We start from the raw sequence: 12477 nt of genomic DNA, 5'->3' as shown, positions 1-12477 counted from the left end.
AGTATATAAAATAAGATAAAGTTCCACCAAGCAGCTCCAATATTTAAAAAATTACAAGAAGAGCAATTCTTTGGGATAAAGTCTTACAGTGTAATAAATTATGAAAATAATAAATAAAACAAACACTGCAACAAAGAGAAAAAACACTTTTTAAATACTCACTCCATAACACGAGATACACAGGCTCGAACCCATCTTTTCACTATATCGCTGTAAGCAATAACAAACTGCTCAGCCTGAACCATTCCTGGTTGCGTGTTTGGGTAAAAATTTATATACGATTCTTGGATATTAGCATCCAGCTCTTGAAATTCTCCTAAAAGACAAATTATGAAAAATTTGTTAGCAGAAAAGAGAAAATGGAGCCGTCCTCATAAATAATCAAATTATACCCAATCTGCACCATTAACGATTACTACACTACCACTTTACATTCATTAACCTTTATTCTCGAATGGCCTTTGGGCCTTAATAAGTGGTGACTCCCAAGTAAAAAAAACAAAAAAAAATGATATTATCAATTGTTCATATCGAGATATGTGTGACATATGGCAGTTTGGAAAAAAATAACAGAAAAACTTATAGATATATTTAGAAAAACTTATAGATATATTTAGAAAAACTTATAGATATATTCAGAAAAACTTATAGATATATTCAGAAAAACTTATAGATATATTCAGAAAAACTTATAGATATATTCAGAAAAACTTATAGATATATTCAGAAAAACTTATAGATATATTCAGAAAAACTTATAGATATATTCAGAAAAACTTATAGATATATTCAGAAAAACTTATAGATATATTCAGAAAAACTTATAGATATATTCAGAAAAACTTATAGATATATTCAGAAAAACTTATAGATATTTAGCAGTGAAAGCTATTAATGTATACCAGAAATTACCAAAAGTAAGCAAGGAGAATTTTAATCAAAAATAAAATTTGCTATTCGGAGTCACAAACTCTAAACAACATTAGTGAAGATGACATGTAGAGGTCACAGATTGCAAATAGTAAATTTTATTTTTATTCAAATTCCACTCAATGATTTTCCGTAATTTTTGGTGTATACACTAATTTTTTTCATTGATAAGAAAACCTATCCCTAAGTTTTCCTGTTATTTTTTACTGCCATATTTTGCATGGATCACAATACAAATAAGCACAAAGTTCAGGACAATTCTTTTCCAAAAACAGAATCTTCTTTCATAAAATGGACAGATGGTCTTCAAAAAAAAATCATTTTTTTTGCCTTGCATAGTTCAAAGCAAAGGTGGAAAGTCAGTCAACAAGTTATTTTTTTAACGATTTTAGTAATTTGTGTCATTCATGTGACTACTCGCTTTAATCAGTGGTACACAACCATCAATATTTTAAACTGGGTCATTTGGTGACGTTTTATCTGGCAGGCTAAGGTATTCATTCTGGGTAGTCTTAGGAGGTCCACCATCCCAAGCCTTTTGGATGGACTAAGTTTATTGCTTATTGCCAGAGACACCCTGATCGAGAAATGCTGATGGGGCTTCCCAGGAAATTTTTAAAAGGTAACAGAGTGCCCTTCCTTTAGGGCACTGGTTTGACTATCCCCACTCTTCTAACCTTGTGTCACAACTTTCTAAGGTGGGAAGGAAGTAAAATAACAGCTGTTTTTAACTTCTGGCCACATACACTCAACAACATATGCCATAAATAAAGATCCACAAATTTATTATAAAAAAGCCGTGTCTTTTTCTCTGTTTTCTTTACCAATTCTTTTCTTATAGAAATTATATTCATATACTGCACAATCATGTTTTCATACACCAGTTCTCATTAGATAACCAAAATTATGGAGAGATGATAGTGGTCAAATGGTCAACAACAAGGACTGACGACCTGGGTGTCCCAAATTTTGTATGGACTTTTATTCTTATAATAATATAATACAACAAACCAAGTATTATGGTATCCATTCGATCCACAGTTAGGGATTAATATTTAATGCAGTCACCACAATACCATATTTACTCTAGAATTTTGGCATTAAGCACTCATTCCAAGTTCTGCTAGTTTTTAACAGACTAAAAAGCTAGTTTTCTCCAAAGGATGAACTTTCTAGGGAATATAAAATTCACAAGCAATACCGAATTGCATGCACATCATGGACAGAGGTGAAGACAATGTTAGGCTTTGCAGTTCTTGCAGGGTGATGTCAATGTCCTATCTACAATGCCTAGTACAGGGTGACCCCCACCCCCCCCAAAAAAACAGAGGACATTCAATTGTTTTTCTGAGCATTTTACAGTCAATGGAGAAAAAAAGGCCAACGACCCTAGTGTTTTGATGTGATGTTTTGAATATAATAAACTAGTTATGGCCAAAGTTTCATTTCATTCGGACAAAACACTAAGAAACGGGGCCTAATTAGAGTTAGGCCCATTTTTTTGGGGGGGGTCACCCTGTATTCCTAAATGGTCACCTATCTAGCACTGACCAGGCTCAACATTCATTTAACTTCAGTGATCTAATGAGAACGAGGTGACAATGTTAAGCTGGTGTGTAAACAGGATCATACTCAACTGTATATGCAATGTAAAAACATTAATTTATATAAATTGTTTGCTTAAAGTCATGTCTGTCCTTTCTTCCTCAAACAATCATTTTCTTACAAATTATAGGAAAGTATTATGTAATTCACACAAAGATACGCTCCTATGACATTGTCGTAGATGACTTAGAGAAAAATAATTCAAAATAGGCAGGTGTACAACTTTTTTAAATAGGATTTTTTTTTTTTTTTACAGTTTTCCTTTGTTTTATTTATGCTTTCAATAAATATTTGATTAATATTAGATAAAAAAAAAATAATTCATTATAATAATAATAATAATTGTGTATTCATCAGTTTTATATGTGTGAGAAATACAGATAGATACAAGGTCTTATATGGTAGTTTGATTTTTTTTATAAATATTGTATATTTACAGAAAATTTTTCACAATACTGAAATAAATGGAAAAGAAAATGAATATTAATATAGTTAAAAAAATATGAATTTATCAGATATAATAAATAAAATAAACGTGATTAAAAAAAGTGCATTTGTCAAAACATAAACTAAATAATGAATATGAATTCAGTAATATGTTTTATACAGAAAGAATTAATAGCGAAAGCATAATAAATTAAATAGATGCAGTAAAGGAATGTAATATTAGGAATGGATATTTATATGTGTTGACCTAAATTAGTGTTGGAGACTTCAAATTAATTAACACTGTTTACTTCTGACAAGTTTCAAAATAGGAAGTCACTTAGATCAGTAAATATGTGAAATAACTACTACTACTAATAATAATTATAATAAAGACCTATAAGCTCCAAAACTATTGATAAAAATTGCATCAAATTTGACATAAAGAGCCCTTGGATGTCATATATAATAAAATTAAAAATACTTAAATAAAGTCCTAAATGGCCAGGTTTTGGGCTAATGATTATATATTGTCAGCTAGAAATAAATAACATTTTGGTGGGTGGGGGCGAGGGGGGGGGTCTACTGTATAAATTGGTTTGTTCAGTTCAATATTGGAGCACCCACACCCAACAAACACGGTTGAATAAAAACGTTTGAAAGTAACCAAATTATCTTTCATGCAATTCAGAGTTGAAAGACTTTTTTTTTCTGTTCTAGAAAAAAAAAAAAAAAAAAAACTTACGTGTGCAGAGCTGGATCCAAATATTGCCGGGATCGATGACATGGGTCACCTTGCCTGAGGGTATCTTCGATTTAATCGGAGACATCTTCATCTGAAAAATATTATTTTCACAAAAATTTAGTTGGATGAATACAAAATGAAAATTGATTCATGATATTCATTTGGATTATTCAAACAAATATTCTCACATTTTGGTCGATGTAACCTTTGACCTTCTTCAGGAGAATTTTGTTGAACTGGTGAATCTGTACAGAATTTTGAATGGAACTCTTTATTTAATCTATAGAAATAGCTTGTTCTCATCCAGTCAGCCATGACTATGTAGAAGTTTTAAGTATTTGTAATTCTGTTCTTTGTATAGTATCGCCCATACTGAGGATCGAACCTTAAACCTCAAGAACTGATTATGACTTAGTAGTTTTATCAGTTGAGTCATGTGTCCTTGTAAGGGATACAAGAAAAATTTCATATAAATTGCCGAGTTTGACAAGACACACCTGAAGGTCAGAGGTTACATTGACTGAAACATGAGAAAAACATCAAAAATAAAAACAATAATCCTTATTTAAAAAAAAAAATCTGTAACTTCATAATTTAATTTCTTTTTATTGCTGGAAAGTTCCAAATAATTAATGGTTTTGATTCTTTCTGATATTCATTTTTTAGTAATCAAAAAGATTTTTCATTATAATTAACATTGCATTTTATTGCAGTTTTAAACAGAAGTGTGATACCATCATCACCACCACCCCAATGCGTTAGGATTGGTTGATTGGTTGGTTGTTTTTGTTTTACGGCATATCAACCTTTTTCAGGTTATTTAATGCCGAATCTAGTTATTTTGAGGAACGATTTTTAATGGAGTATATTTTTTTAAGTCAGATTCTATTTAACCCATAGTTGGGACCCTAACAGGTACTACCACTCCGGGTCAGAGTGGACCTGGGAGCAATGGCAATTAAAGGGTAGCTCCACACTCCCCAAGCCCGCAAGGTGGGGCCTCACCATCGGATATAGTTTTAGGTCATATCCAGGACCAATGTGTTAGGAAGCAAAAAAAAAAAAAAAAAAAAAAAAAAAAAAAAAGAGAAAAAATAATTTGATTGGCAAATCAAATATATATATATATATATATATATATATATATATATATATATATGAAATAAGGTTAGTTGAAAGACAATGGAGGGAAATAGTTCACAGACACACATAAAGGCCATCTGAGGTGGGATTGTTAATCAAGGTATAACGGTGACTGGGACAAAAGGCCAAACAAAGAATGCGATATATTTAGAGTTAGTTTGTGGACAGTTTAGGGAGTAGGGGCGACTTGGGACAGTTTATGGACAATCTGGAGTTTGCGACAGTTGAGGGCAGTTTAAAGTTGATGACATTTGAAGGCAGCTTGCAGCTTGAACCAGGTCGGAAGAGCTTGAGGATGCTGAGATGAGCTGATATTAACTGACGACAAAGTCTTCTCAACAGATGACTAAGATGTGGGCATTAACATTTAGAAAGTTGATGGTGTCACACACACAGACAGATACACACACGTACAACCAATATATATATATAGAATAGGTTGGAGTCTCATTTCTCTTGAGTTTACGTTTTATTTTAATTTATTACTTGTGAGTCACTATGAAATGTGAGAGACAATGACCCAGCCAGAAGAAAAGATGAAAGAAAAATGGCAGTGGCTCACAGCATTTGGCTCGGCTATTGTTGTCGAGTGAGAGGGAGCACATAGTCTCACAGAGGTTAGAAAATACAGCTGGAGTTGGAGTCAATTTGAGGGAAAAAAAAAAAAAGTTAAGTTCTTTGTTTTATTTTGTGCTATATTAGCTACATGAATTGCAATCGGATACAAATAAAAGAGCATTGGACAAAGCTTATCTAATTTGAGTCTTTTACACTGATGAGTTGACAAACAAATAAAAAAAACAATATTTTATTTAACTAAAATCATTAAAGGAAATGAAGTGTTTAAATTTAGCAAAAAGTTAGTGAATTGGGGATATGGGAGAAAACAAAGAAAAATATATATATATAGATATAACGTGTAGAGAACTGACAAAAATAAGTATAGTAGGAGCAGCAATGATCGGTGCTTTAAAAGAAATAATGAATAAAGTGTGAGCTGCCTTCAAATGGATTTGACTAAAAAAGATCAGTGCACATTTACTTAAATGCAGTGGTTGATGCCTGTTGATGTATTATAAAAAGTAAAAAACAATAAGTCAAAGATTATCATATAATTTTTATTTTTTTTGTAACGTCAGCACACGCAGCTGATAACTTTCAAATAAACAATCTCGTGCATCCAAATTCAGATCAGAGTTGTTGCGTGAATCGATATGATGCAAAACCCAAAATTAGCCATGGAGGGCAGTGCATCACTGAAGATTTCCATAAAGGCATTTGAAAAATGTATTTCACAAAATTTTATACTGGGTGTCCAAAAAGTTAATGAACGGTTTTGAACTTAAATAGATTCTTTTTGATATCTTTCTGTAATTTTAACACAATCTATCCAAGACATTGGGAAATTTTAAAAAAACAAATGCAAAATTCAAACAATCTTTATGAAAAATAAGGTCTTAAATGTTGTCCATTTTCAGCTTAGCATATTTGCGCTCTTTCCAAACATTTTTCATAACATGGATTGCGATTTAACCCCCTTATTTCGTTCCTGATGTTTCCCTTCAATTCTTGCAGGGTTTGGGGTCTGACGTTTCGAGGTCTGCCAGCTCACAGAATGAAATAAGGGAATTAAATCGCAATTCAGAGATTTTGCAATCTGTCATTGGATATTTTTTCAGGTTCAGCCTGTTATCGTTTCATTTTCTTATTCCGCGATACTTTCTTTCCACAAATACAAATTCCCTTGGTAAATATGAACGACTCCTTTCAATTCAGAACTTATTTTTTCTGTATTTTGATTGGCCGACTACAATTCTATTCATAGAATATTCAAATATAATTCCCAAACACTAAACAAACATGGAGGCTCTTAGTTCTTGATTCAATAAAAATACTCACTTCCAAAAATACTATACTTTTTAAATTATCAGGATTTACAAAAAATATTAGTCTTAACAAATACTCATATATCAGAATCAGTAATTTTATCAGAATCTGGAAAAAATTTTGAATCGTCCCATCACTAACATATATTTCCTCAAAACCTCTTGCCTTGATGGAGATGAGACTAAAACTTAGACAATGATGTATGGTTTTAAGAGGATTTTTGTTGAGACAGTGCTTACCATTCACACTTAATGTTTGTGGTATGGATAAGGGCATTTTTTTTTAAGGAGTGAGGTCGCTTGCCACTCGGACCTAGGGTTGGAGGTAAGTTTAATTAAGGGAGTATATTTTAGGGGAGGGTCAGTAATTTTTCTTTTTAAATAACTTTTCCGCATGAAAAAAAAAAAAATAGGGGGACTAACTGCCTCTAAGAGTTTTAATGGCTCAGAAATGGGAGAATCATCTTAGTTTATAGGTGAAAATGATCCTCCCCAACTCTAAATTAATTGTTTTTTTTCACCAAGTTTTTTTGGTGGGGAGAGGAGGGAACACTTGTAATCGACTAATAGAATAGTTTTTCTTTTTAAATAGGGGACTAGAGATCATTTTTGATTAGAATAATAGTTTAAAAGTTAAGTATTTTAAAGCTAAGAACAAAAAAAAAACTATTTCTCAAAGGAGCCAGTATTTTATAAAGGATCATAAAACTCTTTGATAGTCAATTTATTTGTAGAAGGCTAGTCAAATGTTGAGAAAAAAAAAGAAAAGCCATCTTTGTTTATAAGCTGAAGCTACCTGCTGATGTGAGCAAAAAAGTCAATTTTCGTAAAAAAATTTGTTTTTTGTTTCTTTTAGCAAAAATGTTAAATAGTATGTCTTTCTTATGGAAGAACTTTCCGGATAGACATGATAATTACATGAAAAAAAATTCAAAACTTCTTTCACAGATTTTAATGTTAGAAAAAACTTACCGAACCATAGCAGTCAAACTTTAATAACCAATTATGCCTAAACTACGAAACTCGTATTTGACCAACCAAATCAAGACATTCTTTCCTAGATTTTTAAAGACAAATTTGAACAAATCACCACAAGTGGTTGTTTTGGAATCAAATAAAACATGCAACTACCCCATTATCCATTTAACTGTATAATTACATTGGCACACTGTTTCTTATTAGATCACTGAAATTAAGCAACATTGAGCCTGTTGAATACTGGGTGGGTGACCATATGAGAATACCAGGAGGATGTTAATATCTCTCTGCAAAAACTACCAAAACCTAATGACATCATCTTTCCTAACAAGAATATGCACGCGACTGGGGATTGCTTGTGAATTAGATATTCCCTAGAAACTTCCTCCTTTGGTGGAAGTCAGTTTAATCCACCTAAGGTGAATGCTACTGCTTTTTTAATGCAGTCAACCAAAATCACAAAGATGTTTCTTTTTTTTTAACGATATTGTTCATGTTTTTTTGGGTTTTTTTTCATTTAAAAGTAATAAAAACAAACCATGAATAAAAGGGATAAATTTTTTATTAAATGAATTTCCTTGGATAGGATTTTATGGGTTTATAGCAATTTTTATAAGGGGTTTTATTGATGGATCTCCCTCCCCGCCAAAAAATAAAATATTGTTTGAAGGACGTTTTACAAGCAGTGGATATTGCTACTTTACTGGGAGTGTGAGAAATAGGTGTAACTTTTGCATTTAAACAAGTGTTGGGATGATTAATCCGAGTTGGAAATTGGAACTTTTGGGGAGATCGGAATCGGAAAAAACTGTGCATATTTTCTGATGATGCCAAAAACGATTCCTTTAATTTTATTTTGTTTATTATTTGATTTGGTTTAAAACAAAATGTTCCCCTGCTGATAGTAATAATAAAATAAATTTTTATTGATTTTAAATTACAAATTATTAAATTTTAAATTACCGGTAAAGTGAAAATCCAAAGATCACTTTCACAAGTATATTTTTTTTACGTTTTTTAGAAAATATATACACATTTAACATGTGTTTTTATGGTAATTGGGAAAAAATAACAATTTTATAGTTAAATATCTAGAGATTTATATGCAATCAGAATCAGGAAAAAAATACTGGAATCGTCCACACTAATTTAGATATATATTGAATCCAATTATTATAACCTGTCATTAAAAAAAAAAATCATATATACGAGTGGCGTTCTAAAAGTAAAGCCTCCTATTTTTTTTTTTTAAATTAAAAAGTTGAAAAGCTACAAAGACAGAAGTGACAATATTAAAACAAACAACTTTTTATGCTCCAGAATTTAGTTTTCTACATAGTCAACACCATTCTCAATGCACTTTTGTCAGGAATTCAAGGATGCATTTCTGCTTCTGACACACTATTATAAGATTGCTTTCTTAGAGTCTCACACTGTCAATATCTGCAATAGAAAGATAAGATGTTCAGGTCATGAATCCATAAGTTCATAATAATAATGTAATTTGCAATCCTCTGATTGTGGAATAAAAAATAGGAGGCATTACTTTTGGAACACCCCACGTATATCTGATAATTAATAAATATTTTATTATTATATACATATGTGTACATTTCATTCTTGCGGAATCATCAGTGTCGAGATAACAGTTCAAACCGAGGAACAAGAATGAATCTTATTCACGTTATACAGATGGAAAACCTTAATCAGCCACCCTAACAGTATTCTACAGAAAGGAACTTACATGGCTTATATTATTTCTCATTAAAGTGCTCAACTGAAAAGGGGCTACAAATAATTAATTATTACCTATGTACATATGCATTTCATGACAAAAGTTTCAAATTATCCCCCCACCCCCAAAAATAAAAATTACACAGAGGAAACTTTTTTTATCCATTATCTGTAAAGAGATGACTATCTGGAAAGGAGGTCTTTTGACCCACACCAATGTTTGTATTATTGAAGAAAAAAAAAAATTAAAAAAAGAAGCAGAGTAATTTTACCCCCCCCCCCTTCAATTATTAATTTCAGTTTCCTTACCAATTTTCTGGGAATCCTGTACTGTATGTACGTATTCAGTTTACCACAGAATCCTGCCAAGGTCTCCTCGAAGCCTGCGCATTCAGTGTTTTGTCAGAGTTGGCTATTATTAGCTGTTTTCATTTGCCATGAAAAGATATTAAAAAAAATGAAAAGAATATTCATAAAATGCAATAAAAAAAAAAAGAACGCACAATATTTAGCTATTTTTTTTAAATTTATTTTCTTGTGTGTGTGTGTGTGTGTGTGTGCATTTCCCTACCAAATAACTATCAATTTTTGGTCTAGGGTCTCGAGATTTGGCATAAGGAGTACTGAGATTTGGAAAAATCTTTTTAATCGGTTAGCGGTCAGAAATTTGGCTGTCAACGGGTCAAAGTTCAACGATTTCACCTTTGAAAACTCTACCAAACTCCTGACAATTTTGGGTCTAAACACTTGAAATTTTAAATGTAGGTTACTTGGACATGGATCAAACTTTTTAAATTAATTTGAGCCAAAAACAATAAATGTTAAGGTCAAAATTGGGGTCAAAGTTTTTAAAAAATTGACCTCTGCGGTCTCTACCAAATTACTCAGCCAATTTCTGGTCTAAACATTTGAAATTTTACATAAAAGGTATTCAGAGATAGGGCAAGCTTTTTAATCGGTTTGGGTAAAAAATTTGAGCTGCCAAGAGGTCAAAGACCTTTGCGGTGTCTAACAAACTACTCAGCCAATTTTGGGTCTAAACATTTGTAATTTATACATAACAGATATTCAGACATGTGGCAAGCATTTTAATCAGTTTTGGGGCGAAAATTTGACTGCCAAAGGGTCAAAGTTGAAAGAGTTGACCTTTGCAGATTTTGGTCTAAAGACTAGAAATTGTAGATATAGGTAATTTGGGTATGGGTAAAAGTTTGTATTTTGATTTGAGACCAAAATAATAAATGTTAAGGTGTCAAAGTTTTTTTTAAAAAATTGACCTCTGTGGTCTCTACGAAATTACTCGGACAAATTTTGGTCGAAAGATTTGAAATTTTATGTAAAGTGTATTCACATGTAGGGCCCAAGCAATGCCAGGCTGAACTGCTAGTATATATATATATATATATATATATATATATATATATATATATATATATATATATATATATAGTCGTATTTGTCTGTCTGTCTGTCTGTCTGTTTGTTCACAATTTAATTAATATGTACAAAAGGTAGTTTCACAATTTTCATACTGAAAACAGATTTATATACGTTTTTATTGCGACATATATATATATATATATATATATACTATGTATTCAAAAGAAATCTACATTCAATGAATACCCTTATTTGCAAATTACATTAAAGAAAATCTATTTCAATAATTAGCTCGATTTTATTAATTGTTTGTTGTAATAGAATCGTTTTAATTGTTCTATTTATAAATATTATTTAACATCTATTTATTTCATTTATTTTTATTCATTAATAGCTGAACAAGAGTCGCATTTAAAACCGGAAGTAAGCTTATTTAAGCTATGAGAGTTATTTCCCATTTAAGCTATGAAATTTACTTTGCGTTTGATTTTCATAGACCAAGATGGATGTGTTTTATGCTTCGCTAAATCCAACATGTGGTCACTTTTCATAACAAGTTAGGATATTCAGTGTATCTTAAATTGTATGTGACTAATCTCTCCGGCAAGCAATATGTTTCCTGAAGAGAGTGCTCAATACTATTGCAGAGCAAATATATATATGTTTTCAATCACTAACCAATATATTTATTTCCATAACTTACCACCAAAAGTTAACACTGCAATATTAACTGCTTATCTTTCTCTTTCCCTCCTATTTCTTATTCCTTTCTCTCTCTTTCCCTCCTATTTCTTATTCCTTTCTCTCTCTTTCCCTCCTATTTCTTATTCCTTTCTCTCTCTTTCCCTCTTATTTCTTATTCCTTTCCCTCTTATTTCTTATTCCTTTCTCTCTCTTTCCCTCTTATTTCTTATTCCTTTCTCTCTCTTTCCCTCCTATTTCTTATTCCTTTCTCTCTCTTTCCCTCCTATTTCTTATTCCTTTCTCTCTCTTTCCCTCTTATTTCTTATTCCTTTCTCTCTTTCCCTCCTATTTCTTATTCCTTTCTCTCTCTTTCCCTCTTATTTCTTATTCCTTTCTCTCTCTTTCCCTCTTATTTCTTATTCCTTTCTCTCTCTTTCCCTCTTATTTCTTATTCCTTTCTCTCTCTTTCCCTCCTATTTCTTATTCCTTTCTCTCTCTTTCCCTCTTATTTCTTATTCCTTTCTCTCTCTTTCCCTCCTATTTCTTATTCCTTTCTCTCTCTTTCCCTCTTATTTCTTATTCCTTTCCCTCTTATTTCTTATTCCTTTCTCTCTCTTTCCCTCTTATTTCTTATTCCTTTCTCTCTTTCCCTCCTATTTCTTATTCCTTTCTCTCTCTTTCCCTCCTATTTCTTATTCCTTTCTCTCTCTTTCCCTCCTATTTCTTATTCCTTTCTCTCTCTTTCCCTCCTATTTCTTATTCCTTTCTCTCTCTTTCCCTCCTATTTCTTATTCCTTTCTCTCTCTTTCCCTCTTATTTCTTATTCCTTTCTCTCTCTTTCCCTCCTATTTCTTATTCCTTTCTCTCTCTTTCCCTCTTATTTCTTATTCCTTTCTCTCTCTTTCCCTCTTATTTCTTATTCCTTTCTCTCTCTTTCCCTCCTATTTCTTATTCCTTTCTCTCTCT

At 31.6% G+C, this 12477-nt stretch overlaps 1 protein-coding gene across 3 annotated transcripts in view; it reads right to left on the bottom strand.

The window, feature by feature from the left end:
- The window catches only part of LOC145246071 (uncharacterized), a 114186-nt gene that overhangs the window by 88482 nt on the left and 13227 nt on the right, over window positions 1-12477 (bottom strand). For all 3 annotated transcript variants that reach the window (XM_080107918.1, XM_080107919.1, XM_080107917.1), the window contains exons 2-4: window positions 9757-9869; window positions 3707-3797; window positions 163-316 (exon numbers count right to left, since the gene is read on the bottom strand). In XM_080107918.1, coding sequence (XP_079964044.1) covers window positions 163-316; window positions 3707-3797 — 245 coding nt within the window. In that variant the 5' untranslated portion in view covers window positions 9757-9869. The remainder of the gene's footprint in view (window positions 1-162; window positions 317-3706; window positions 3798-9756; window positions 9870-12477) is intronic.

The sequence above is a fragment of the Euprymna scolopes genome, chromosome 23, assembly GCF_053919585.1.
Source record: "Euprymna scolopes isolate OS-2025 chromosome 23, ASM5391958v1, whole genome shotgun sequence".
NCBI classification, from domain to species: Eukaryota; Metazoa; Mollusca; class Cephalopoda; order Sepiida; family Sepiolidae; genus Euprymna; species Euprymna scolopes.
This window is presented reverse-complemented; position numbering and strand designations above follow the sequence as displayed.